Here is a 24,943-nt window from a genome sequence, read left to right as displayed (position 1 = left end):
TAATATGAAATCCATATTTGTATCATTTAGTCAGATCTGACCTCAAGCTGAGGTTATGTACTATTTCATCATTTCACTGAGGAACATTTAGGACTGGCTGGATTAACGGTCGGCCCTCCAGATCAGGGGTTCCCAAACTTTTTTGTCTCAGGGCACCCCATGAATATATTTTTTTTAATCCGAGGCACCCCTACATTATAATTTTCACTCCCAGCACCTTATATTTATTGCATATCGTCGCTGTCGGGTGGAAACCATGTACTGTATGTCCAATACCGTTCGTTTTGTATTTATCATCTATAAAATGTAGTGTGCAAGGCATTGTGTGCTTGTAGATCGGCTGTTTTCACTAGTTTTGTGCGACAGTCTTGTATGATGAAGCAGGGGCAAAAGGCGTACACATTTGAAACTTGGAGATACAAGGTTTCTGCCCAACAGTGATGATATTTTAGTGATTATGTTGCAAGGAAAACGTTGAGATAATAGCCATTTTGGTTAGAACTTTGTACTTCAAGTAAAATCATAAGTGTCCAAATATTATCAAATGATCTCGCGGCACCCCTGGACTGCTGTCACGGCACCCCAGGGTGCCCCGTCACCCACTTTGAAAACCCCTGCTCCAGATGATTGCGGTGGGAAGCAGAGCACCACCTCTTACTTCTGCCTGCTGTGTCACTTGCGTAGGATTATTTGAGGAAATTGTATTAAAGTGAATCAATACAAACTTGATGACATTTAGGCAGACTCTAAAGTTGTTTTTATTTCACATTTGAGTCAAAAATCTACAGAAAACAGAGAAGTTTGTTGCATTTTCCTTACAAATTCATATCAGAGTGAATTACATTAAGTGCTCAAGTTATTAAGACAAAGCAAAGATATAATTGTGGACGGTTTGACAAAACCTCTTGACCATTTCAAGAGGTCCAAGAATAGACTGGTTCCTTAATGTTTACCGTAATGCAACACACAGCTAACCACGCTTTATGGGAATTAGCAGCATGGTTGCCTCAAGGTTAATAACGCTACTGCAAGTCAACATTTAGATAAAGAGGTCCATTGTACAACAAGCCTTTAACCAATTTAGACAACCACCTTTTGTTCCTTTGTACATTTGGTCATATTTCCCCAGGAACTGTAGTTGAAAATGTCAGTTTAACATGTTCGTGATAGGGCAATATTATATTTAAGAGCATAACCTATTCAATATGGTAGCACTTTAGAAAAGTGGACGTAATTCTACAATGTCTTTCTCTTGTACTCTCTTAATGCTCTCTTGATGTCTGAATGCTTAATGTTTTATGTAAAGTACTGTTAATTGCCTTGTTGTATAAATGTGCGAAACAAATACACTTGTCTTTCCTTTAAATAAAAAAGGTGGAGTAGGTGTGAGTATAGGACATGACTTTGGAATCAAATCAAATACTTTCCTCTTAATTATTTCATACACAATCAATCATAATCTTGAATGAAACTGAATGGAAGCTAGTTACATCATGTTTAGAGTGTTTAACATTGCTTACAAGGGATATATCATACGTTCATAACGTGGAGAGGAAGAAAACAAATATTATTATTGCCTCTTCTTCTAAGAGACACCCCAAAACTGTAATGTCAGTGCAGCAACAAGGGGTTCAAATGATGCAGTAAAACAGTAGCCTGGCAAGCCATCCTCATGCTGTGCATTCACTCACTCGTTTCTTCGGGACTTTGGGCTATATAGTACTTGCCTTGACAGACAGACTCCTCTAACCAATCAGCGTAGCAAAACTTCTGCCGACATCACAGAGCAGCCAGTCAGAAGAACGGCAAACAAACACATCTTTTCGGCCGATGAGCTCCGCTAGCGCATACTTTGGTTCCTTTTGAATTGTTGTAATTGATTCCAACTCTGAAATAACTTCACTTACTTCTTGTTTTATCATTTCAGCATTAACTGTTACACTTGTTGCGTCGAGGGCAGCCATTGTTGTTTTGAAAATGCTACAGCATGTATTCTACATCACCATCTACACATGGACCAATCAGGGGAAGCTTTTCACTTGTTGTGCGGACAGCAGTTGAAACGCAGTCACTGATTGGCCCCGATCATTTTCTGATTTCTCATACTCGGTGCCCATAAGACGGTGTCCAGACCCGATACTGGGGAAGGAATGAGTGAGTGAGCGCAGTATCAGGGCTGGCATGCCAGGCTAGTAAAAGAGGACAGGGTTATGTCAAGCAGAAGAACACACACTCCTTGTTTTATCAGTGAGTAAAATGCAATACCACATCTTTAGTTTAGTAGTCGATCCTTCATAACGGTAGTGTGACCCTTGTAAACATTGGTAGTCACTCTGAAAGCCTCTATTGGAATGTTGACATGTGTCCATTACTATGGATTCTTGAATTCTAATCCAAGTTGATTGTTGAATCTGAATGCAGGGGGAACGTCAGCAAACTCTACAGATAAGAAGGACTATAAAATCCAGTCAATTGTCACTTCACATCAGCAGCAATTATCCCCTGCAAAACATATAGACAAACACCATCTGTGATTATGTTGCATTTGTAGTTATTGTGATCTGCAGTCTTCTGCAATATCTACATTTAAAAAGAAAAAAAAGAAGAAGCGTGAGTGTTATGAGGACTGACAGAGTAGAATAGAATAGACCACTAGTACCCAAACTCAGGGTCTGGGACTCTGGACCCATTTGTGGGTTTACGGACACATTTTTATGGGTCCCTGTATTTTCTTGTTTTCTACATTTTGTATTTAATGATTGTTTATTTCAAAACATTTTCCAAAAAATATTCCCGAAAAAGTAATTTCATTAATGAATAAAATAGATCAGAGCAATTCCATAAATTAGAAAACAAATGTTTAAGAAGTAGTGAAAATTGCCGGTTTACAAGCTCACAACGTGGCGCAAAGTAGATCTGCTATTTTCATTAGTTTGGGTCCCAGGCAAATGTCTAATTTCTCTTTTTGGTCTCGAGCTAAAATGTTTGGGAACCACTGGAGACTAGACAGAAGGAGAAAAAAAGAATCTTAAAAAGTTACCTGTTCTACATGAGTTGCAGCAGACGGCCAGAGCCAGACACCTTCATTTGGTGCCATTGTACTTGACTTCCTTCCCACATTTCTTCAGAGTCTCTGTGAGAAAATCCACATCCTTTTCAGACTCAATCCACACCAACTTCTTGGGCAAGTCGATCTCGAACTTAACATCTGAAAGAGCAAAAAAACAAAGCGTAATCACCATCGTTGTTTTGTTGAGGTCAAGGGTTGTTAAAGAGGGGAGCATTCAGTAAAAGTGAGCGTCATCCTATGATCTAGAGATGGGACGATAAGCGATGTTATCGTTTATCGTGATAAAAAACACTCACGATAATCGTATATCGTGGAGATTTAATTTATTGTGATATCGTCCTCCGTCATGCACTGGGATCAATTCACCTTTTATTTGCCGAGCTTCATATCCGGTACCATTTAAACCCTCTATTGGTAAAATGTACTTTATAATATACGTCTTTTTTTATAACTCTCTACCAAATCTCTTTGCCAAAATATAATAATAATCTTTATTGTCCCCAGAGGGAAATTTGTCTTCACAGTCTGTTCAAACAAGAAACAACACCGCCGATCTACAAACTCACAACGTGTCACGTTGTGAGCTTGTAGATCGGCTATTTTTTGGCAAATGTTCCGCCCCAGCATAATGGATGTTGGGGTTATTTTGATCAGTGCGATAATATCGTAAATCGTGATTTCTTTGGCCACAATAATCGTGATATTGTCCCATCCCTACTATGATCCAGGGACATAAAACCCACATGGTTCCGACATTTGGGTTTAAATGTTTAGCTCAGTCATAAACACACATTGTGCAACATTTGGGAAAGAAAGCTCTGCATTAAAACAAAATGGCCACGCTGGATGTACTGTGCAAATGCGTATTTACAATCGCGTTTTTGCACTGGAAAATAAAGAGTTACAGTTTCCTTGTTGACTGCCATACAGAAACATCCTGGTGACTCAGCGACACACCGAGTCATTACAGACTCACTGTCTGTGGTAATGGCTTAAAATCACAGCAATACTTATTGTGAGTTTGTAGATCGGCTATTTTTGTGCAACACTGCAGTAGAACAAAGTACAAAATAGGCCATAATGTGTTAATTAAAACCAGATGTAATATTATGTGCATACGCACTGTAAAAGATAATTATGAATGAAAACGTTATCTTGTATGTGTAGGCATAGTCTCTGAAAAGCTCTGAAAATGATTGAGGAGTAAAGCGGATGTGCCGCACTGCCGCATCCCCCCACTTTGGTTTTGTCTTTGCAGTCATGCAAATTTTTAATAATGCAAATTTGTAATAATGCAAATTTGTAATAATGCAAATCCAATTAATTGAAGCAAATGTGGTTTTCAGAAGGAAATGACAAACATGACAACTTCCTGTTATCAGCTTTCAGGAGAACCAGTAAGACTCCCTAATCGGGAGATAAGCGACAGTCACGTCGCATACACAAACTTTAGAAGGCAATCGTAGCTAATCGGGAGGGAATATGGGAAATGGGACTGATCCATGTTGATGACATGACTTTAGAGATACTGTGTACCACTTTGTGTGATTTTAGGCCAAAATCTGTAGGAGCAGTTTCCAAAAATCGGCCTGATGGTGGTGCTAGAAGAGGGCCATGTGAGAAATCATGGGCGGAGGTTGTGATTTGCCATCCAAGGACTAAGGAGTGTGTGTGCAACGTTTGGCATGGATAGGCGCAACGGTGGCAGAGATAAGAGTAGGCCCTAGGGGCAAAAGTGTGACGTGACGTGGCGGACAGATGGAGGGACTAACTGACAGCCGGTGGAGGTTGTCATAGTATCTTGCGAGCTGATGGTCGCAACTAGTTCCAGAATGTAGCATTCGTAGAGGATGTAGTGGAATAGTTGTCTGGCTACGTGACACAACTGTATGTGATACTACTATCAGAAAGGATACCTCAGACAGGCCCAATTCCACAGTCATTATATAAGAGACACAACAACAACACCATTCAAAACAGGTGACTTGCAGGTTTAATAACACACCACACCCTGCCAGCAGTGCCAGGAAGTCATGAGTTGTTGGTGACACAAAGGCTTTAAGGCACTTTAAGCCTACACTTTTACTGACTACTAGAGCATAGATACAACTAAAACCATAGGTTCTTTCATGGCTACATCTCAATGTTGATATGCTCACACAATTTTAGCCAATGCCTTAACTGTAACACTTGGCTTGGGCATTCCTCTAAATCTGCAGGCCTTTCACAACTGATTTATGGACAAAGTGAAACTGAAATAAACTGAAACTGTAGTGAATGTCTCTTCCAGACTTGTGACCACTTCCAAAATGGTCACTTCTCTACTGTCCTCATCAATAACGACATCTGGTGTATTAGCTGTGACTGAAAAAGCATCATTTCATTTCATCATTCATGCACATGAACATGAAAGATGAAACACAAGAGTGATTATATGCATTTTGGCAGACGATGAAACATAATGAACATATTAACTCATGTCCTTGAATAATAGGTCAACGACACACACACACACACACACACACACACACACACACACACACACACACACACACACACACACACACACACACACACACACACTATAGAACAGTACCATGGTTATCTATGTAATAGCCTAGTGTAAATATATTTGGGGGGAAAGGACAGTTGGGGGTTAAGGTCCAAAGAAGATGCAAGGTTGCACCATGGGGTTTGACTGATGCTCACACCCACTGAAAGAACAGCATGTTCAAATGCTGCATGGTAGATAAGCAAGAAACGTGCGCACTTTTAACCACAGTTCGCCATAGAATAGATTCAACAAAAGATAGATTTATCCCACATGAGGACAGACATTAACAGAACTTGTGTCTGACTGAAAAATAGATCAGAAAAGATGTGAGTTGGTCCTCCTCTCCCTTAACTCACCATCACCAAGCTTATTGAGGATCCTGGTGACGGCTCCAGAGCAGCCCTCACACGTCATGGCCACCTCAAATTCGTGCTTCTGTCGGGGAAATAAAAAACAAATTGTTAATACCAACTCCTCGCACGCATGCTGTCGCTTTATTAGCTTAGATGTTCGGGTCGCCACAACTGGACAGAAAGAAAGCGAAAGCCGAAAGGGTGGTAGTTTTTTTTTCTCCAACGTGCACAGTTTCTTTCACCACAACAAAGTATCTAATGACATAATGAATCATGGACAGAGCTCACCGTCATGTTTCAGGCTGTTGTTGTGGTTGTGGCACAGCAGAATGTCACCGTCGAGACTCCAGAAGCTTTGTACAGCACACACAGTCAGTCAGTCACCCCTCGATGTTAGCAGCCTATTGAATCAGAACACACAGACCTATGGACACTGGGCCAGGGGGTTCAGTCGGTTAGCAATATACCGGCGTTACTTGCTAGGCGGGCGGAGCTTATGTGGGACGTTCGCGAACGAATCGAGTCTTTTGAACGGCTCTTTGAAATGAACGGTGGGATCCTGTTCGCAGTACAGGGAGCCCTTCCTCTTTTCCTCCCCCTTTTTTTTTAATTCTCAAATGTTTTTTTTTTTATAAATACTGCAATGTAGAAATACACTGTTAAAAGTCTGTAATTCAAAATGTAGGCCTACTTGTCTTGAGTAAAAGTACAAAAGTATTGGTATCAAATGTCCCGTTTCACAGGTTTTCCAATGAATAAAATGTTGAAATATCTTCCAAATGGCTATATATATAGGTCTATATATATATGTCACGGTTTTTTTGCGTCTCAGAGAATTAGAGAAACGGAGCGCTTGCCGTGCCGCACAGGGCGGAACAAGCGGTCGCCACAACAACGTCCTCCAGGCGGAGCCACTCGATTGTCCACGACATTGCAAGCGGCGCGAAGGCCAGCGGACCTTGGTCCTGCTCTTCGCCCCCGAGCGCCGCAGGCGCGAGTGGCCGCGAAGAGCGGGCCAGGGCCGCGCGGCCGGCGGAGCGCCGCGCGAGTTACGAAGCCGTGGTGAATGCAATCGTTATATTTATGCCCAGGCCGTAAGGCCTGGGCAAGCCCACGATAAACGCCCTGTCCAAGTGACTACAATGGAGCTAATGGCTAAGCTAGGCTAGGCTAGGCTAGTAAATAAAGAAAGAGAGTCGCAAACGAGTGACGTCAGCGCCTTCACTATTGAATGGCTGCGTCGCCATCTGGTGGTGATTAGTGTGTGGTGAACTACAAAACGAGCGCTCTTACCACAGTCTCCCTGAGTTACCCAAAATGACTGTAACATACATATATATATAGTATATACTAGTATCTGCTCTCATTCCATAGGGATGTCCCTTTGGAGTGATGGTTAAGATATTGGACTTTCACGCAGGAGACCCGGGTTCGAAACCGGGTGGGGAGGTTCGGATCACCTCCGTTACATATATATGGTTGAATCGATTTGAAATTCTAATCAAAATCCTGACTCCTAACTAGTAACAAAAATGAGTCTTTTGAACGGCTCTTTGAAAGGAACGGATCCCAGAGAGCCAGCTCACTTCAAAGAGCCATAAATCCCATCTCTACTGAACCGTCTCTACAACTGGGCTGTCTCAGTTCACAAATCAAGCGCGTCCACCCACTGTTCTGTTCCCACCGGAACAGCGCATCATTTGTTTTCAAAATAAAATACCTTCTTTCCTCACACACACAAGAGAGAGAAAACACACCATTGTACCGCACCGCACGGAGCTCAATCATCATGGACACGGGCAATGCGAAATAATCCCTATGAAGTCAAGCCTGGACGGTGCTTATATTATTAACCACACGCGACTCACGCGAGCAACATGACAAAGTGGGGGGTTGCTTCAACTTAAAACTTAAACAGGGTTTTTAATATTCCAGCCGTGTACAAGAAAATCTAAGCAACCGCCGCGCTGTGGTTGTTGTTGTGTCAGCAGCAGTCAGACAGTCAGTCAGCTGACCTAGTAGTGTCCGGGTCCGCGTCATCATGTGACCTGACCGTGCCTGCCTGCCTGTGCCAACACAACACACTCGGTGGATGAACCGCGGAATCGTCTTTATACTTTGCATAAAAAGCCACAGTAATCACAGCTATAATGTCGCGCTGCCCTCGGGCGGGATGGTGATATGACAGTATAACGTCTGCGTCGTGAGGATAATCTGACCAACAGATTCCACTTGGAGAGAGAGAGAAGACGCGATTTTGCCCAGGTATGATCTGTCCTGTCATTGATGTGTCATTCCTTCCACGGTTCCACCCGACTGTTTACACGTTTCACTTTCACAGATGCATGATAGCAACCCTGAGGTTTATAGACTATAATATATCATTTAGAAAGCCACTGGCAAAACAGGTTTGACTGTTTGTGTGCAATATCCATTCTATATTCTATAAGCCATTCCACCACTGATCACATTATTCACATATGACCCACATTTCGTTGTCTTTGACACCTTCCAACTCGTCTTGGTGACAGCACAGCAGTCCAAATGAACTCCTTTTAGATAAGATAGGCTAAAGCTTTATTGACCCTCGGCTTGGTGGGAAATCCTTGAAACTAATCAATAAGTGAGAATCGTGTCCACAATTATGACATCATCAACAACAACAACACTGTATGCTGCTCACATAATTATCCTACTGTAAGTATTTATTTGTGTTTTTTTTGTTAACATAGAACTGCTGGCCTGCGTTGGATCTCTGCATGAGTATAGTCAGTATATAGTCTAGTCAGTGTATAGTCTATCTAGAAATGTATATGTACAGATAATGAATGAATATACATTTATCACTATAGATCCATCACATGTGACTGTGAATATATGAACGAGTAGACTACTAGGGCTATAGTGCATTGATTGTCTATTATTAACTGTCTCAACACTTGAGTATGGGTGAGGACACTCAGGACAGTATGGTATATCAACACTTGAGACTCAAGTGTTGATATACATATACTGTCCTGGCTGTCACTCACTACTCAAGTGTGAGTGGTGAGTGAGGGCAGTATATGAATGAACACAGTAGCAGTATTCAACTATATATTCTTATCAAGGGTGCCAGATTTTGAAAAATACCTTGATTCATTTTCCTTGTTATAAAAAAACAGTGATCAAACAACAGGGTTAACATTTCATTGCTTCAGCACACATTAGTATTGCATCAGTACTGTTTCAGTGTCAATGCCATTGTGCTGACACACAGTAGTAGCCTACTGTCATATCGTCTCTGTCTCGTATCTCCAAGTTTCAAATTTGTACATTTTTCGCAAAGTTCCCTGCTTCACCATACAAGGCCATTGCACAAAAGTAGTAAAAACAGCAGATCTACAAGCACACAACGCCTCACGGTGCGAGGCGTTGTGTGCTTGTAGATCGGCTGTTTTCACTAGTTTAAATCATTTTTTAAATGATAAATACAAAACAAACGGTCTTGGACATGGGTTTCCACCCGACAACGACGATATTCTAATGGATATATACCTTAGGTCTATTAACATATCAGCACGGGATTGAAACATCTAGTTCTATTATATACTTTAGCTGAATATGAGAATGAAGAGCCGATCTGGAGTCAAATTATACTGACTCAGAAAGATTATGTTTCTCTTTACACTGCACTCTCTTGATACCCTACTATGAGAATGTGTGCGTTAGTGTTTGTCATGCTCTTCCCATTGAGCTACACGGGCAGCAGAACCCCTAGTCATAGCAGTTTAAAAATACTATAATGTCGGCCATCCCACCCTTGACCCAAAATTGCATTAAAAAGCAAAAAACTCCAGACACCAGAGGATTAAGTCTTTATTTTAGATCAAGACTGTAGTTGCAATCTGTATTGTGTGACATAGTTGTGCAACAAAGTATAAATTAGCCATTAGTGCCATGATCTACCCACTGAATTTCACTAAATCTCAAATAGTTCCATTCTCCAAACATAAGTGTGCTTGTATTTGTGGGTGTGTTTCATTTAGGTGTTGCCAGCAGGTCCTGTATAGATAATCACATGCATGTTGGCAGCGGGCACACAGAAACACCTAAAATTAAACACACTCTCACACAATGAACATTATTTACCTTCAGCTGTGTTCACACACATCAAATGCCTGCTGTTAAAAAGGGTCCTTATCGTTAGACGAATATCCTGGACAAACAGACGTCTGGGCAGTAAACCTCATCTAGCTTGGCAAATGTGATAAGGCAATGCAAGAGGCATTGTCTTCTTTAACATAATACATTCTGCGAGTTATTAAGTCATTACCTCCTACTAATTATAAATATGTGAAATCTATGTTGGGCATTCCAGAACCACTGATTCGACAGACATACAGATGGGTACTCTGACCGTGGGGTGTGTGTTAACAGACCATCGTCTAGCTTCTTTTGTAACTTATTCTCTTCTTCACTTCTTAGTCCTGTGAGACTGTAGAAATTCATAGAAAGCACAGTGTACACTACAAATGAGGCCAGTAGGGGATGGAGTGCCTTTTAAGGACACTACAGTAAAAGCCTGCTTGCCTCTAGAAACCTCTGATATTTGAACATCGCTTACATCTCATTTAATATGTTAACATAACAAATGGTGTTGATTGTGTTGTGTGCCTGAATAAAATGAACGATTGCTACTGATGTGATGTGTCATAGGCCTAGTACAGTAACAAAAGGGTGTGATTCTGCATCTACGAATCAGTGCATTGAGTGCAATGCTGATGTAGATAATATTGTTAACCATGAGGATAACAATAATATTTATAATTGCTTTGTTGCAAAAAACCTTTCATGAAGTGCTTCACAACATACAGTAAGTCACAATCAAACATGTGGGAGTCTATCCCGGCTACACCGCTAATCTACCACACCTACCATCATCTCCCTTGCAAGCCATGGCGTGCTACTCATACGCTGAGTTGGCGTTGGCGATGCCCGTGATCGAACCCATGATGATTGTGGTCATCATGGGTGCGGGTAGCGCTTCCCACTGAGCTACCCAGACATGAAGCGGAACTAGAAAGTTTCAATTCTAGAAAATTGCAAGTGTGGTGGTTGCACTGGAGTGATTCACAGGGAATCCGCTGGCAATTGAATTCCGTCTTAACATTTACATTTGGCAAATGAAGCATCCCATCCTGTCTGATTGGACATTATATTGTCCAATCAGAAAAGGGACAGAAAACGTCCCCTGAACTCAATGGACTTTTGGGATTACAGAAAAGTTGAATGAAATCAGATTTACTTTAGGTGTACAAAAGGTTCTCTGACCTAGAACAATAGTCTGGTTGCCTATAATAATGTATTATGTATTGTTACAATGTAATGAATGCGTAACTGTCTCCCCCACAGTGGCACGCTGCTGTTAATGTGGAATACAACGATATACCAACGGTAGGATTAGAGACGGGACCTGAGGAGACCCATACATCCACCCACCATGGCCACCGTCAATAATGGAGACCCCCACAGCGAAGGTATTCACATCATCAATCGCACCCCTTGATGAAGCAGCAAAGAATGTTGCAGTAGTTTATGAATGAAAATGACATGGAATTCTATTAATTTGGGCAGAGGGGCAATGTCAGGGGGTGTGTTTGTTTTGAGAGGGAGAAAGTAGTACTGTAGCACTGAGGACACGGTTCTCAAACTTACTTCTTAATTTCAATTTGTGACTCCCAGTCCCCGAACCGAACCGGTTTGTTAACCACTTGAACCCCAGCATCCCTATTCTGGAGGGAACCTTTTCCAAAAGCAGCAGAACTGCAAGCTGCAATTCTTTTCACTTTCACTTTTAATACAGAGAAATGCAGTGCTTCATAGTCATACAATTAAGTAAAAGTAAATGTACTACATACTGTAAACAACCAATAGTAAGTAGTTAAAAAATTAAGTAGCATAGCAAGGCTATGTTCAAATGTAAGTCACGAGTCATGACAGTAATCAACATCTAATCGAATAGCCTAAATCAACGATTGGCTCGCAAATTGTTGAGACATGTGATTCAACATTGTGATTTGAATAATTTGTCATCAGTTGAAACACATGAAAGTCATAAGGCACAGTGCCAAACCATCAAACCTCTACCTGTTAGGGGAAAAGAAACTGCTGAGTCTGAGTGTAGTTATTTGATCATTGTTATTAATTTGAGATTCATAATGTTTGTGGGGATGGCATCAATAGAACATTTATAAGTCACAAGACTGCATGTTTGCACTCAGCCTGAAGCACTTGTTTTCTGTTTTTGGAGCTGTGTGAAGCACAGGCTCCCTATACGTGGCCGTGTGGGTCTGTCTGTCTGTGTGTCTGTCTGTCTGTCTGTGTGTGTGTGTGTCTGTATGTAGCCTGAACTTCCTAAACTTCGGCACGCCACTAGTCCCACAGTTTTGCCACCACACACTCGCGCCATATGTCAAATCGACCGGCTTACTCGGGAATCGTGGGCTATTACTTTTCTAAGAGAAAGGTTCTATAGTTTAATTGATATTAATTTATTAGTGAATTAATTTTCCCCATTGACTTATAATGGGAATCGCAAAAACTCACATTCAATTATTTGTCTCTCGCAAACCATAGGGGCTAGAGTTTCAAGACTTGGAGAGGAGGTTCATAATGATTTCAAGGATTAAATAAAAAATAATTGTGTCATTTGGCCGCATGGTGGCGCCATAACACCCCACTTTACGTTTTGGCCTGTAACTCTTGAACCGTAGGTCGGAAAATTAAAAATATTTTTTCCCTGGATTCCTTGGGTCATGACGCATCTCCCCATATAGGCCACGCCCATTTGCGCCATGATAGATTTTCCGCCATCTTGAATTTTCTCCAAAACACACTTTTTGCTCCTTTTCCTACATATTTTCTTCAAATGTCACAAAAATCGGTACACATGATCCACACACACACACACACACACACACACACACACACACACACACACACACACACACACACACACACACACAGCTCCACTTCACACAGGTGTGATTTTTCAGTTTCAGTACAGTCAAAAGGTGTTTTAGTCAGGCGGAAATTCGGAAAAAAGGCCTTCTATAAGCAGGTTAGATGCATTTGGGGGTAAAAGTGGGGAACCAGGCCATTTTACATAATTCAAGGGTGCAGAATCTGAAAAACCTGGTTCCCAATCAAAATTTTGAGTTTTTGACCTTCTAATTCGCGTAACAAAGTGGCTGCCGAATTGTACATTTTGAACTATTTATTCAAGCAATATTTCTCTTTCATCATTTTATCATATAATCAGGGTTTTGCTAACACCCAGGACAGTTTCTGCAGTTGCTTGATTCAGTTTAGATTTAGATATTTGATATTCATTTTATCAGACACGCCCCCTTCCTATACAAACCCATTGTAACTTCAAACTCCATTTTAACCATGATAGATTTAATGAAAACACCCGTCCTCTGCCAACATACAAAATGTGGAATGCCCTGACTGACACCATCCATTACAAGATGTAGATGACTGGTTTCTTTAAAAACGGGCCTGAAAAATCATCGATCAGAAGACCACAAGAGGAGATAAATGCAATTTCCCATAGAAAGGAGGTGTCATTCACTGGCACCAAATACCATGCACGCAATTGGGCGGATATTTGCCCTCTGGCTATTTGGAAATATACGGTATGTAAAACATTAAATGTTAAATCTTTGTTTAAGCAACATAAATGTAATGCACAGCACATGTTGACAACCTTCCTGAGGGTAAAACACATTAAAGTTGAGCAGAATGTTATTGATATAGTTATATTTCTGCCAAAGGGTACAAGCTACAGTTGGTGTCAAAGGGTACAAGCTACATTCCGCTTAGTGTGTTTTATCCTCAAGAATGATCCAACATGTCCTGTAAGTAGCCTTGGGAACCAACCATTCCAGAGCAATGTGGCCCATAAATAAACACTTGTGACGTTTTTCTGGTGACTCCTGACGCCTTCCTAATACATGAGCAGGTTGTGTTCTTTCGATAACTCCTTTCATTTATTTTTAATAATTATTTGGGAAAATGAAAAATAAATAAATACAAAAAATAAATTATTAAAAATAAATGAACACACCAGAAATATCCCTTTTAAATAAAAATAAAACATTTTAACCATGATAGATTCAATGAATACACCCATCCTTTTTTTCTGGTGACTCCTGATGCCCTTCTAATACATGAACAGGCAGTGTTCTTTCAATAACCTTTTTAGTTTATTTTCTATAATTATTAGGGAAAATGAAAAAAATAAAATACAATTAAGAAATTATTAAAAATAAATGAAAAATGTTATTGACAAAACACAACCTGCTCACGTATTAGGAGGATGTCAGGAGTCACCAGAAAAAAGGATGGGTGTTCTCATTAAATCTATCGTGGTTAAAATGGAGTTTGAAGTTACAATGGGTTTGTATAGGAAGGGGGTGTGTCTGATAAAATGAATATCAAATATCTAAATCTAAACTAGGGATGGGCCGAAAGCAAAATTCTTGGCCGAAACCGAATACCGAATACTGGAAACATTCCACCGAATACCGAATAGCCGAATAATACATGTATATAATTTATTTTGTATAATAAATGTTTGTACCATTGCTGTACCTTTGTTGTAAAGCTACCTGATTATGGCAAACCCTAACTTAAATAATAATCACCATATGGTTCCATAAAACATTTATTTCTCACTTTTGAATGCACACATAACAAAATAAAATATTTTCTCTTTGCAATGTTAGCATAAAACAAAGTCAAAATAGTGCAACTATTTCTGTAGTATCCTACAGAGATAAAAGTGCATCAGAACAAGGTGCTTAAAACTGCAGAATGATCTAGGCCTACAACAAAATATTATTGTAAACACAAGGGCTGTAACAGCCAGGCCTTCAACAACAAATACACATACTGTATGTTGCAAAATGATCTAGGGCCCTGGGGTCCTCAAATACAAATCTTGAAGGTCCAGAAATATTTTTTTGAAACAGGTCCAGGTCCGAAAAAAAGGCGAAGGCGAAATAAGGCGGATACATTTATACAGTATGTACTGTATGTATGTATGTTTATTATAATCATTAGAATTGTTTATTTTAATTATTATTATTATTATTTGGAACTTTGGAAATCTCAGTTGGAACTGTTACCCCTGCTACCTGATGCTGGATAAGCGGTTGAAGATGGATGGATGGATGAATGGATAATTATTTATGCATGTAGAGTAGGCTACATTATTTACATTTATTGTGTAGCAATAAAACACTGGCTTATAGTTTAATTATTGGAAACTAAAGAGCATAAATGCAATATTAGGCTTGTCGTTCAGAATGGAAAATAAAGTGGAACTTAGCGTGAGGGGGAGAGGATTACTTGACATTCAGTTAGTTGACACACGTACTGCACAAGCCAGACTGACTGTGCTGATTGACTATGTCAAATGACCAGTCAAATCAGGGTCAACGAGTCATAGTTATTAACCTAACACAGCCTAGGATAGCTGGCAATAATATGCGACGACACATCACATTGTTAAAGACGCATGATCACGCATCGCGAGTTTCGCGACCATTTCTCGTCTAATGCAAGCAGTTGGAGCCTTACATCGTGGATATTAATGTGTTGCTGTTGTCCTCTCCAATTGAACAGCCAAAGGTAGAAGATCTCTAAGTTATTAATCCAGTGGGAGCAATGGTTTCCAAGAGGTTTTAGCAACTTTTTCAGGCAGCGAGCGGCATGAGTGTGTGGAGAGGGGAGGGGAGGGGGGAGCAGCATGGAGAGCGCTGCTTCGGAGGGAAGGAAAACCTTTGATCTACAAGCCCACAGCACGTTGCACCCGCGACGCTTTGTGGGCTTGCAAATTGGCGTAGGGGTGTGTCTTGTGAGCCTGTGTATGTGTTTGAGCGAATGAGCACAATCAGCACATACACACCCACGCACACACAAACACACATCACACACAGTCAGTCCGATCGTCAGATACAACTGTGCGGAGATTTCTCAGAAATGTGCCGCGGTCCGGACATGGACTGCGGTCCGCCTATTGAGGACCCCTGACCCTGTCCTTCACACTATTCGGTGCTCAACTATTCGGTTTTAAAAGCTATCCAGCCGAAAACCGAAAATCCATTTTTAGCCATTTTCGGCCGAAAATTTTCGGTGCCGAATATTCGGCCTCATCCCTAATCTAAACTGAATCAAACAACTCAAAAACTGTCCTGTGTGTTCCCAAAAGCTTGATTAGATGATAAAATTACTGAAGGTTTTTTGAAAGTGAAATATCCCTTGAAGAAATAGTTTAAAATTGACAATTCTGCAGCTATTTTATTACGCAAATTAGAAGGTCAAAAACATTTTGCTTGGGAACCATTTTTTTCAGATTCAGCACCCTTGAATTGTGTAAAATAGACTGGTTCCCAACTTTTACCCCAAAATGCCTCTAACAATCACATTTTTCAGAAATTCCACTAGACTATTTGTTTCAATGCTCATGTGATCAATGTTCATTTAAATTTAATCAAGCATTTCTCATTTGGAAAAACTCTTCCCTTCTCTTCTCTTCTCTTCCCTTCTCTTCTCTTCTCTTCTCTTCTCTTCTCTTCTCTTCTCTTCTCTTCTCTTCTCTTCTCTTCCGCCTGTTCTTTCCTTCCCTCTTTTAACTAATTTGCTCTCTTCACTGCTCTCTTCTACTCCCCTCTTCTCCAGGTCATTCTGGCCCCATCCTGTCCCCCAGTCCATCAGAAGGGGACATATTGTGTCCCTCGCCTGTTCCTCCTGGCCCCTCCAGGAGCCAGAATCAGTATGAGAGGATTGGCGGGCAGGGTGGAACCACGTAAGCATGGTCCCATGATCTCCCACCCTAGATCACACTAGTTTTGACTTTTGAGTGCGGCGAGAACCGTGAAAACAAATATCACTCAGTCCACAGCGTACCTGCTATATTTCTCATAAGCTTATATGCAAATATGTAAAACTAGTTTAATTTAGCTATTCCTTTATGGTGCAGATGGGGATAATGGCTGCGAGCTAGTTATTCTGTTTACTAGCTATACAATCATTTTAGCATTTTACAAGTCAAGTATAAAAGCTTTTCTACCCCTTCCTCGAACTAAAACTTGACCAGTAGAGAGAGAGACTGTATTCATGTTTTGACTAACTAATTGAATTAGACTAACATTCAGGCCACCAGGTGCGGTCTATTGGCAATCACACAGTTTAATCTGCTGCTTAAAAGCCAGCAAATTACATCTGCAAATGCCATCTGCTAGCAATTTACATCTGTTTCCTCTCTATAGGTTCGTCCAGACTCTAATCCACCTGTTGAAGGGAAATATTGGTACAGGGCTGCTGGGGCTGCCCTTGGCTGTAAGATATGCAGGTCTGGTGGTAAGGACATACATTAATATTCATATTAATTTAAATAATAGTAGGCAATTTTCCTCTCAGTATAGCTAAAGTGAAGAGGATTAGCCAGGACAAACTCAAATCAAGTCAATATAATGTGGTTGTTGCGCATCTAATTGGGCTGGTTGGTGTGAATATCGGGGGTGGGTCTAACGAATATCCAATCAGCGCAGCAGTTGAAACGATTTCAAACGAAGTTCACACACGACAGGCACACATACACACACATGCGCGCACGCTGAGTTCACCAAGCTGTTAATGTTGATTACATGTTTCTGGTTGCAGTTCTGTGTGGAAGCAGTCACTGGCACAGACAGAGACACACACACTAACACACACACACGAGCGTCGCACACGCGACCGATCGCGACACATGGTGCTTGCGCGCACGCTCGTGCAGGCTCGCAAAAAAGTCCCTCCCCCGTAAATCGTTTTGAATAGGGCACAGTATCAGACTAAAGCGTGAGCTGAGTCTGAAATCAGGCTACAAAAACATATCTTTAAAAAAAAGTACAGGCCAAATACCTACAATACATAGCTATGAATATGATTTGGGTTCACGCTATTTTATATTTTTAAGTGTAGCAACAGTGAAAACAGCGCTTTATAGGTCAACAGTGCTTTTATTTTACATTCCACAGACCACGAGACAGAGCGCTCTGGACAGATTCAGGTGTTTTTTTTTAGACAGATATCTGGTGTTGTGTTTATAGACGGTTGTTACGTCCCCCTCTCAGACGAGAACCTTAAAGCAAACTCCACCTGCCCAAAGGTTTTATTTACGTTGCAGGTGGGCAACCCTTATAGTGTCAATGGTTGCCTATGAACCTTTGAATGAAGCCCCACATTATTGAACACATCTCTTTTCTTCCTTCCTTCTTTTAACTAATTTCTTCTCCATTCTTCAAGACACAAAGCCTTATCACATATTTGCAGCTTCCTCTGCTGATCTGTCTGTGATGTCAGTTGTATATTTCCGTCAAAACCTCCATTACCAATGTTTTTATACAATATTCTAAGACAGACTTGACTTGATCTAATCTTTTTTTCCTCTCCATCTGTCCTCTCTTTGTCTCCTTCCATCCAGCTGGGTCCTATCAGTCTGCTGTGTATGGGATTTGTCGCCATTCACTGTATGAAATTACTGGTAGATTGTTCTCACCACCTCAGTGCAAAGTAAGTCTACTGCAGAGTATACACTATATGGTCGCTGTTGGATGGAAACCTTGTATGTCCAGAACCTTTTCTTTTCAGAACATGGAAAATGGAACCCTTGTTCCAAAGGATCCGATAGCAGTTATTGTTTATTTAGTTACAAGCTCTTATTAATACTTTTCATTGGTTCAATATCTATAAAACCCAAAGACACACTTAATGACTAAAGGCTCTCCATACTTCGACCGAAATGTTCGACGAGTTGTGTTTTCCGACGTGCAAATTTCCGAACTCTCGTTCGTTCCAATGCTTTTCAGAAGTCCCGAGGGATATAATTTTATGGTAGAAAAGGACCTTTTGACCGAAAACCGCGGTTTCGGTCAAAGTATAGACAGGCCTTTAAGCATTCAAGTTTCTGTCCGATAGCGACAATATGACAGTATACGTTTTATTATTGTTCTACTGAGGATGACAAGGCACCCAAGTTGCAACAATAGATGGTAACAATAGAACTTGTACGTAGATCTACATGTATCTGATCTAACAAAAACTGTTCAGTAACCACTTCACTGTGGATGAAATGCACACGCTTCAACCCTCAAATTGTCAATTGTCTACTCAACCCTCTTAATTGCCGTCTACACCAAGAATGATGACTATAATGGTAAACATAACAATCGTGATGAGAGCATCCACGCTGATGAGCGATAATGTTCTGTAAACAGTGTGCATTCCAGCTGTGTTCGAGACAAAAAATGGATACTGCTGTATGTTGCACAGAGAAAACCAGGAGGTTATGGGTTCAAATAATGTATACACAGCTTCTCTCTAACTCAAGGTCGGTGCCTCCCAGCGCGACAATTTGTCTGTGTGCACTTGCCGGATGAATATATGGATAAAATGGCCCAGATTCGTAATTATATTTTTAATCCTCAATGATGAGTCCCTCAGTAATATCATCTGATGCGTTGAACCCTGTAAATACTCTGTAAAACGTTGATTTTGATTGGCTGTCACAGTCTGTCAGTGATCCTATTGTTCATCAAATCCCTTTGAAACTGATCCCAATGATTTAATTCACTACTTCCATTGTTGCTATACTATAGTTGTGCTATGGACAACATCCACTTGAGTTAGAACAATTTATGAAATCCTGTATTTACTAGTCCTGTGCCTGGGGTGTGCTGTGCACAGTATATAGAGGATTCAATGTAGGAGTCTCAGAAGTAATGTTGGAGTGCCCGTTGGGAAGATCTTTATACCCATATATGGTGTTCAGATTCAGATTCACTCCATGTTGGAGTGCCCATTGGGCAGATCTTTATGCCCATAAATGGTGTTCCGTGTCCAGGTCATTCTGATGTCAGTACTATGACGTCAGAGTATGACGTCAGTGATGTCAGCAATGCATGCAGACAGACGGTTACCATGGCAGTGAAACTGTGTAGTATCAGTGATGTCAGCATGCAGATGGTCAGACGGACGGACAGACATTCGCTAAATTAATATTTATTATTATAGATAGTTATACAGTAGTTCTTGGACGTCCCTTAAAGTAGAGTAGTTCACCCCCAAAATGACTTTTTTTCTATTGATTACTCATGCCATGGAGACTAGAGTTCAATAATATTTTTAGTTTTTTGTCGCATTCCTAAGACAAAAAACAATAAATTTACCCCCATTCGTTCCGGATGGGGACCCGTTTCAAAACGGGTCCCCATCCGGATTCAATGGGGGTAAATTTACTCGAATCAAATTTTTGTCTTAGGAATGTGACAAAAAACAAAAAATATTATTGAACTCTAGTCTCCATGGCATGAGTAATCAATAGAAAAAAAGTCATTTTGGGGGTGAACTACTCCTTTAAGTCACGTGGTCTTGTGTGCAATTTGAGCCCATTTGACAGCATTATTGCTAAGAGCAAAGTCCCCTGCCAGTGGTCAGGTGACCACCATCAACTCCATCCGGAGGCACGTGCACCAGATGACATTCTTAAAAATGTCAGTGGTATAGATAGCAGATACAACTAGGGGTGGGACAATAAGCGATAGTATCGTTTATCGTGATAAAAAAACGCTCACGATAATCGTATCGTGGAGATTTAATTTATCGCGATATTGTCCTCAGTCATGCACTGGGATCAATTCACCTTTTATTTGCCGAGCTGCATATCCGGTACCACTTAAACCCTCTATAATTGGTAAAAGGTACTTATATATATTATACGTACTTCATACAGTCTTTTTTCCACTCTCTATCAAATGTCTTTGCCAAAAAAAAATGCAGATCTACAAGCTCACAACGCGCTGCTTTGTGAGCTTGTAGATCTCCTATTTTTGGCAAATGTTCCGCCACAGGATAATGGATTTTGATTATTGCAATGATATCATAAATCGCGATTTATTTTGTCACAAATGACAATAATCGTGATATGAAATTTTCATATCGCCCCATCCCTAGATACAACTAGGGCTGTCACCATTATGACATTTTACATGACGATTAATTGTCACTCAAATAATTGGCGATTAACAATTTAATTGTCTATTCGTCGTTGACAATAGACCGTTTGTCAGCCTTCTGATTGGTCCCTGAGACTCCCTGACTGGCCAACCAGAAAAAAACATTCACTTTTTGCTATCGGGGGTGGAGTTTGTGCAGTGGAGAATGTTGCTTCAGCCTTTCAAAAACTGTCCGCAGTGCGCGACACGGAGATCGGCCGGTACGGTGATAGCGACGGCAAGCGTCAAGCGATCTCGCTCATCATAACGAATAAGCTTCAACAAACTAGTTCACATGTACCTTATCAATGGTCTAAGAGTCACGATTGGGTACATATAATTTAAATGGGCAGAATTACGAAAAGCCAGCCTATTATGTGAGGAGAAACATTCTCTCTGTCCTCTTCCTAGTACCCAAGATGCAATGCGCTTCTCTTTCTATCTCTGATCCAGAGGATTAAACTAATTAAAACATTTATTTTTCGGGGGAAAACTACTGTTTTGCTATGTAATTACTGTACCTTTTTCTTCCCTTTTTATTAATATCACGTAGATGTGTTTTTTGTGGTACTTTATATAGCTGTAATGAGGCTATGAAGGGAAAAAAAATCGCATCCACTACCACTATAAAAGAATCTGCAAAGAGGATTCTGTCCCACTGGGATTAAACAAATTAAAACATATATTTTCGGGTAAATCCCCTGTTTTGCAATGTAACTACTGTACCTTTGTCTTCCCTTTTTATTAATATCACCTAGGTGTTTTTCCTTTGGTACTTTATATAGCTGTAATGAGGCTTTGAAGGGAAAAAAAAATCCCATCCACCTCCACTATAAAAACAATCTGCCCAGGGTTAATGTCCCATCATAGTAACAGGGCAGAATGGGGCGGGATTTGCAAAAGGGTTTATTACATTTCTGTTTGGCTTTTAGGCTTTGAAGTTGCACATGGTAGATATGACACATGACCTAAATATACAAATACATTACTGACATATTTGACAACTTAGTACTTAAAAAATAACATTGATAGTGGAAATAGCCGATCTACAAGCTCACAACGCGTCGCATCGATCTGCTATTTCCACTATTTCTGTCATTTTTCAACATTCACGATTATGGCGATTATGACAAAATAATTGCGATCATGTCAAATAATCACGATTAGACGATTATGTAATAATTGTGACAGCCCTAGATACAACTGAACAATATTTCTGCTTGCTGTCCTTTAGATTGAACAAGCCCTTTCTGAACTACGGTGATGCAGTACAGTACGGGATGGAGAACGTCTCGTGGCTCAGGAGACACTCCAGATGGGGAAGGTAAGAGAAGCATTCATCTCCCATCGCGATACACTTCTTATTCTTACTCTTATTAAAGGGGAAGACCACCCATTTTCAATATTGAACTGTGTCATTAATATGCCTTAGAGGAGTGTGAAAATAGAAACAAAGTTCCCCCCCTTCTGTGTTGCCTAGAACTGGAAGATTGATTTTGGGGTTTGTATTGTAAAGTACAACTTGATGACATCACACATTGTACTTTACAATACAAACCCCAAAATCAATCCTCCAGTTCTAGGCAACACAGAAGGGGGGGAACTTTTTTTCTATTTCCACACAACTCCGTATATTAATGACATATTTCAATATTGAAAATGGGTGGTCTTCCTTTTTAAGAATAAAAGGCAAAACAAAAACAGGTGATTTACTCTTATTTTGCACATTGCCTGCCGTCTGCGGGTTCCGCGGGTAACGGGTCGGCCCGCACATCTCTATTACCTTGTAAGCATGCAATAATAACAATAGATATAATAGAAGGATGAAATAAAGAAACATATATATTCTTGTTTTTTCCTCAGACGGCTGGTGAACCTGTTCCTGATCATCACCCAGCTGGGATTCTGCTGTGTCTACTTTGTGTTCCTCAGTGACAACATCAAACAGGTCAGAAACGCTTTGACACTCTCACATGGTGGACGTTTTGCTCTTAACTCTCAAAGCCCTGGAACGCGCCCGAGTCGCCTTAGATTTGAACCACTTTAACCATTATTTTATGCTTTAACTATTGAAAAATAGAAGATTGCCGCGCTGCGAGCTTGTAGATCTGCTATTTTTGAAAAATCGTGAAAATGTTTGCAAGTCTTTGAATATCTTTGACCCGATCTTTGACCCGACTTCTAAATCCTTCCTCTAAATCAGCTGTTCTCAAACATTTTCACGTCAAGGACCCCCAAAATTACATGTATTTGGCCGCAGACCCCCATCTCAAAATATGTTGTTCCAGGGACCACCCAGAGGCAAATATTTGAGTTACAAATGTTCGCTTTTAATTAGATATATTCAAAGACTTGCTAAAACAAATCTAGATTTTTGGAGCTGTGTGCAGCTCCCTATACGTGGCTGTGTGGGTCTGTCTGTGTGTGTGTCCGTGTGTATGTAGCCTGACTTCGGCACGCTACTAGTCCCACAGTTTTGCCACCACAAACTCGCGCCATATGTCAAATCGACCGGCTTACTCGGGAATAGTGGGCTAGTAACTTGCTAAGAGAAAGGTTCAATAGTTTAATTGATATTAATTTATTAGTGAAATAATTTTCCCCATTGACTTATAATGGGAATCGCAAAAACTCACATTCAATTATTTGTCTCCCGCAAACCATAGGGGCTAGAGTTTCAAGACTTGGAGAGGAGGTTCATAATGATTTCAAGGATTAAATAAAAAATAATTGTGTCATTTGGCCGCATGGTGGCGCCATAACACCCCACTTTACGTTTTGGCCTGTAACTCTTGAACCGTAGGTCGGAAAATTAAAAATATTTTTTCCCTGGATTCCTTGGGTCATGACGCATCTCCCCATATAGATAGATTTTCCGCCATCTTGAATTTTCTCCAAAACACACTTTTTGCTCCTTTTCCTACATATTTTCTTCAAATGTCACAAAAATCGGTACACATGATCCACACACACACACACACACACACACACACACACACACACACACACACACACACACACACACACACACACACACACACACACACACACACACACACACACACACACACACACACACACACACACACACACACACACACACACACACAGCTCCACTTCACACGGGTGTGATTTTTTTTTAAATAGCAGATCTACAAGCTGCACTCGGTGCCGCGCTGTGAGCTTGTATATCTGCTATTTTTCAATAGTTAAAGCATTCAATAATTCTAAGCCTAAATGGGTTAATTCATACTGGGGTGTTGTTTCCACCCATGGTTCTATTTTCACTTCAGGTCTAATGTCCCACTGCTGAGGTAAAAAGAGGGGCACTGGAGTTGTGTAATGTCACAGTTTACCACTAGATGGTAGTATTTAGTCAAGCTTGAGGGCTGCTGGTGTTACTTCTGCCCGAGAGGAACCATTGTATGAACTCGACTCACCTTTATTGAAACTCACCCAACTAAACAAGCACTAATAACCGATAATAACAACAATGGTGTTGCTTTTGTTGTATACTGCTGCTGCTGTTTTCATATGCACAACATAATTATTATTTTTTAATTACTGTATGCATATATATGTATAGCTCTATTTCCCTCACGATTGGCTGTTTTCACTAGTTTAAATCATTTTAAAAATGATAAATACAAAACAAACGGTATTGGTCATGCAAGGTTTCTACCCGACAATGACGATATATATATTATTACCAAGGTCAACATTGGTGGGCGCCCGCAGTACTTTGCGCCCGCAGTACTTTGTTTGACCCTTTTCCCAGGGGCGTCATTTGGGCCATCAGGGGATGGCAACTGCCACCCCCTTGTTTTCACATTTAACTTTAAATTCAGTCATTTCATGTGAATTGTTTAAGCAGATGAAT

General features: G+C 40.6%; 2 protein-coding genes across 2 annotated transcripts in view; one reads left to right on the top strand and one right to left on the bottom strand.

Moving 5' to 3' along the window:
• Positions 1-740: 740 nt before the first annotated feature.
• Positions 741-7,867, bottom strand: atox1 (antioxidant 1 copper chaperone). The gene is made up of 5 exons (XM_080746233.1): positions 7,735-7,867; positions 6,266-6,378; positions 5,981-6,059; positions 3,041-3,208; positions 741-2,502 (listed from the first exon to the last, which is right to left on the bottom strand). Exons 2-4 carry the CDS (start codon positions 6,269-6,271, stop codon positions 3,084-3,086), a joined length of 210 nt encoding a protein of 69 aa, XP_080602359.1. The 5' UTR covers positions 6,272-6,378; positions 7,735-7,867; the 3' UTR covers positions 741-2,502; positions 3,041-3,083.
• A 194-nt stretch (positions 7,868-8,061) lies between these two features.
• slc36a1 (solute carrier family 36 member 1) overlaps positions 8,062-24,943 on the top strand; it is a 66,739-nt gene continuing 49,857 nt past the window's right edge. Inside the window, exons 1-7 of the mRNA XM_080746232.1 lie at positions 8,062-8,242; positions 11,372-11,496; positions 16,709-16,835; positions 17,299-17,389; positions 18,495-18,583; positions 22,298-22,387; positions 22,927-23,011. Coding sequence (XP_080602358.1) covers positions 11,460-11,496; positions 16,709-16,835; positions 17,299-17,389; positions 18,495-18,583; positions 22,298-22,387; positions 22,927-23,011 — 519 coding nt within the window. The 5' untranslated portion in view covers positions 8,062-8,242; positions 11,372-11,459. The remainder of the gene's footprint in view (positions 8,243-11,371; positions 11,497-16,708; positions 16,836-17,298; positions 17,390-18,494; positions 18,584-22,297; positions 22,388-22,926; positions 23,012-24,943) is intronic.

Source organism: Nannobrachium achirus (assembly GCF_963921795.1).
Source record: "Nannobrachium achirus genome assembly, chromosome: 17".
Lineage (NCBI taxonomy): Eukaryota > Metazoa > Chordata > Actinopteri > Myctophiformes > Myctophidae > Nannobrachium > Nannobrachium achirus.
Note: the sequence above shows the minus strand (reverse complement) of the source record. Positions and strands in the feature narration are given on the sequence as shown.

What these genes read in the sequence shown, in the direction of transcription:
- atox1 (XM_080746233.1), bottom strand. An exon ending in CCTCAATAAGCTTGGTGATG is followed by an intron (nt 3,209 to 5,980) that starts GTGAGTTAAGGG and finishes TTGCTCTTTCAG; the next exon opens with ATGTTAAGTTCGAGATCGAC.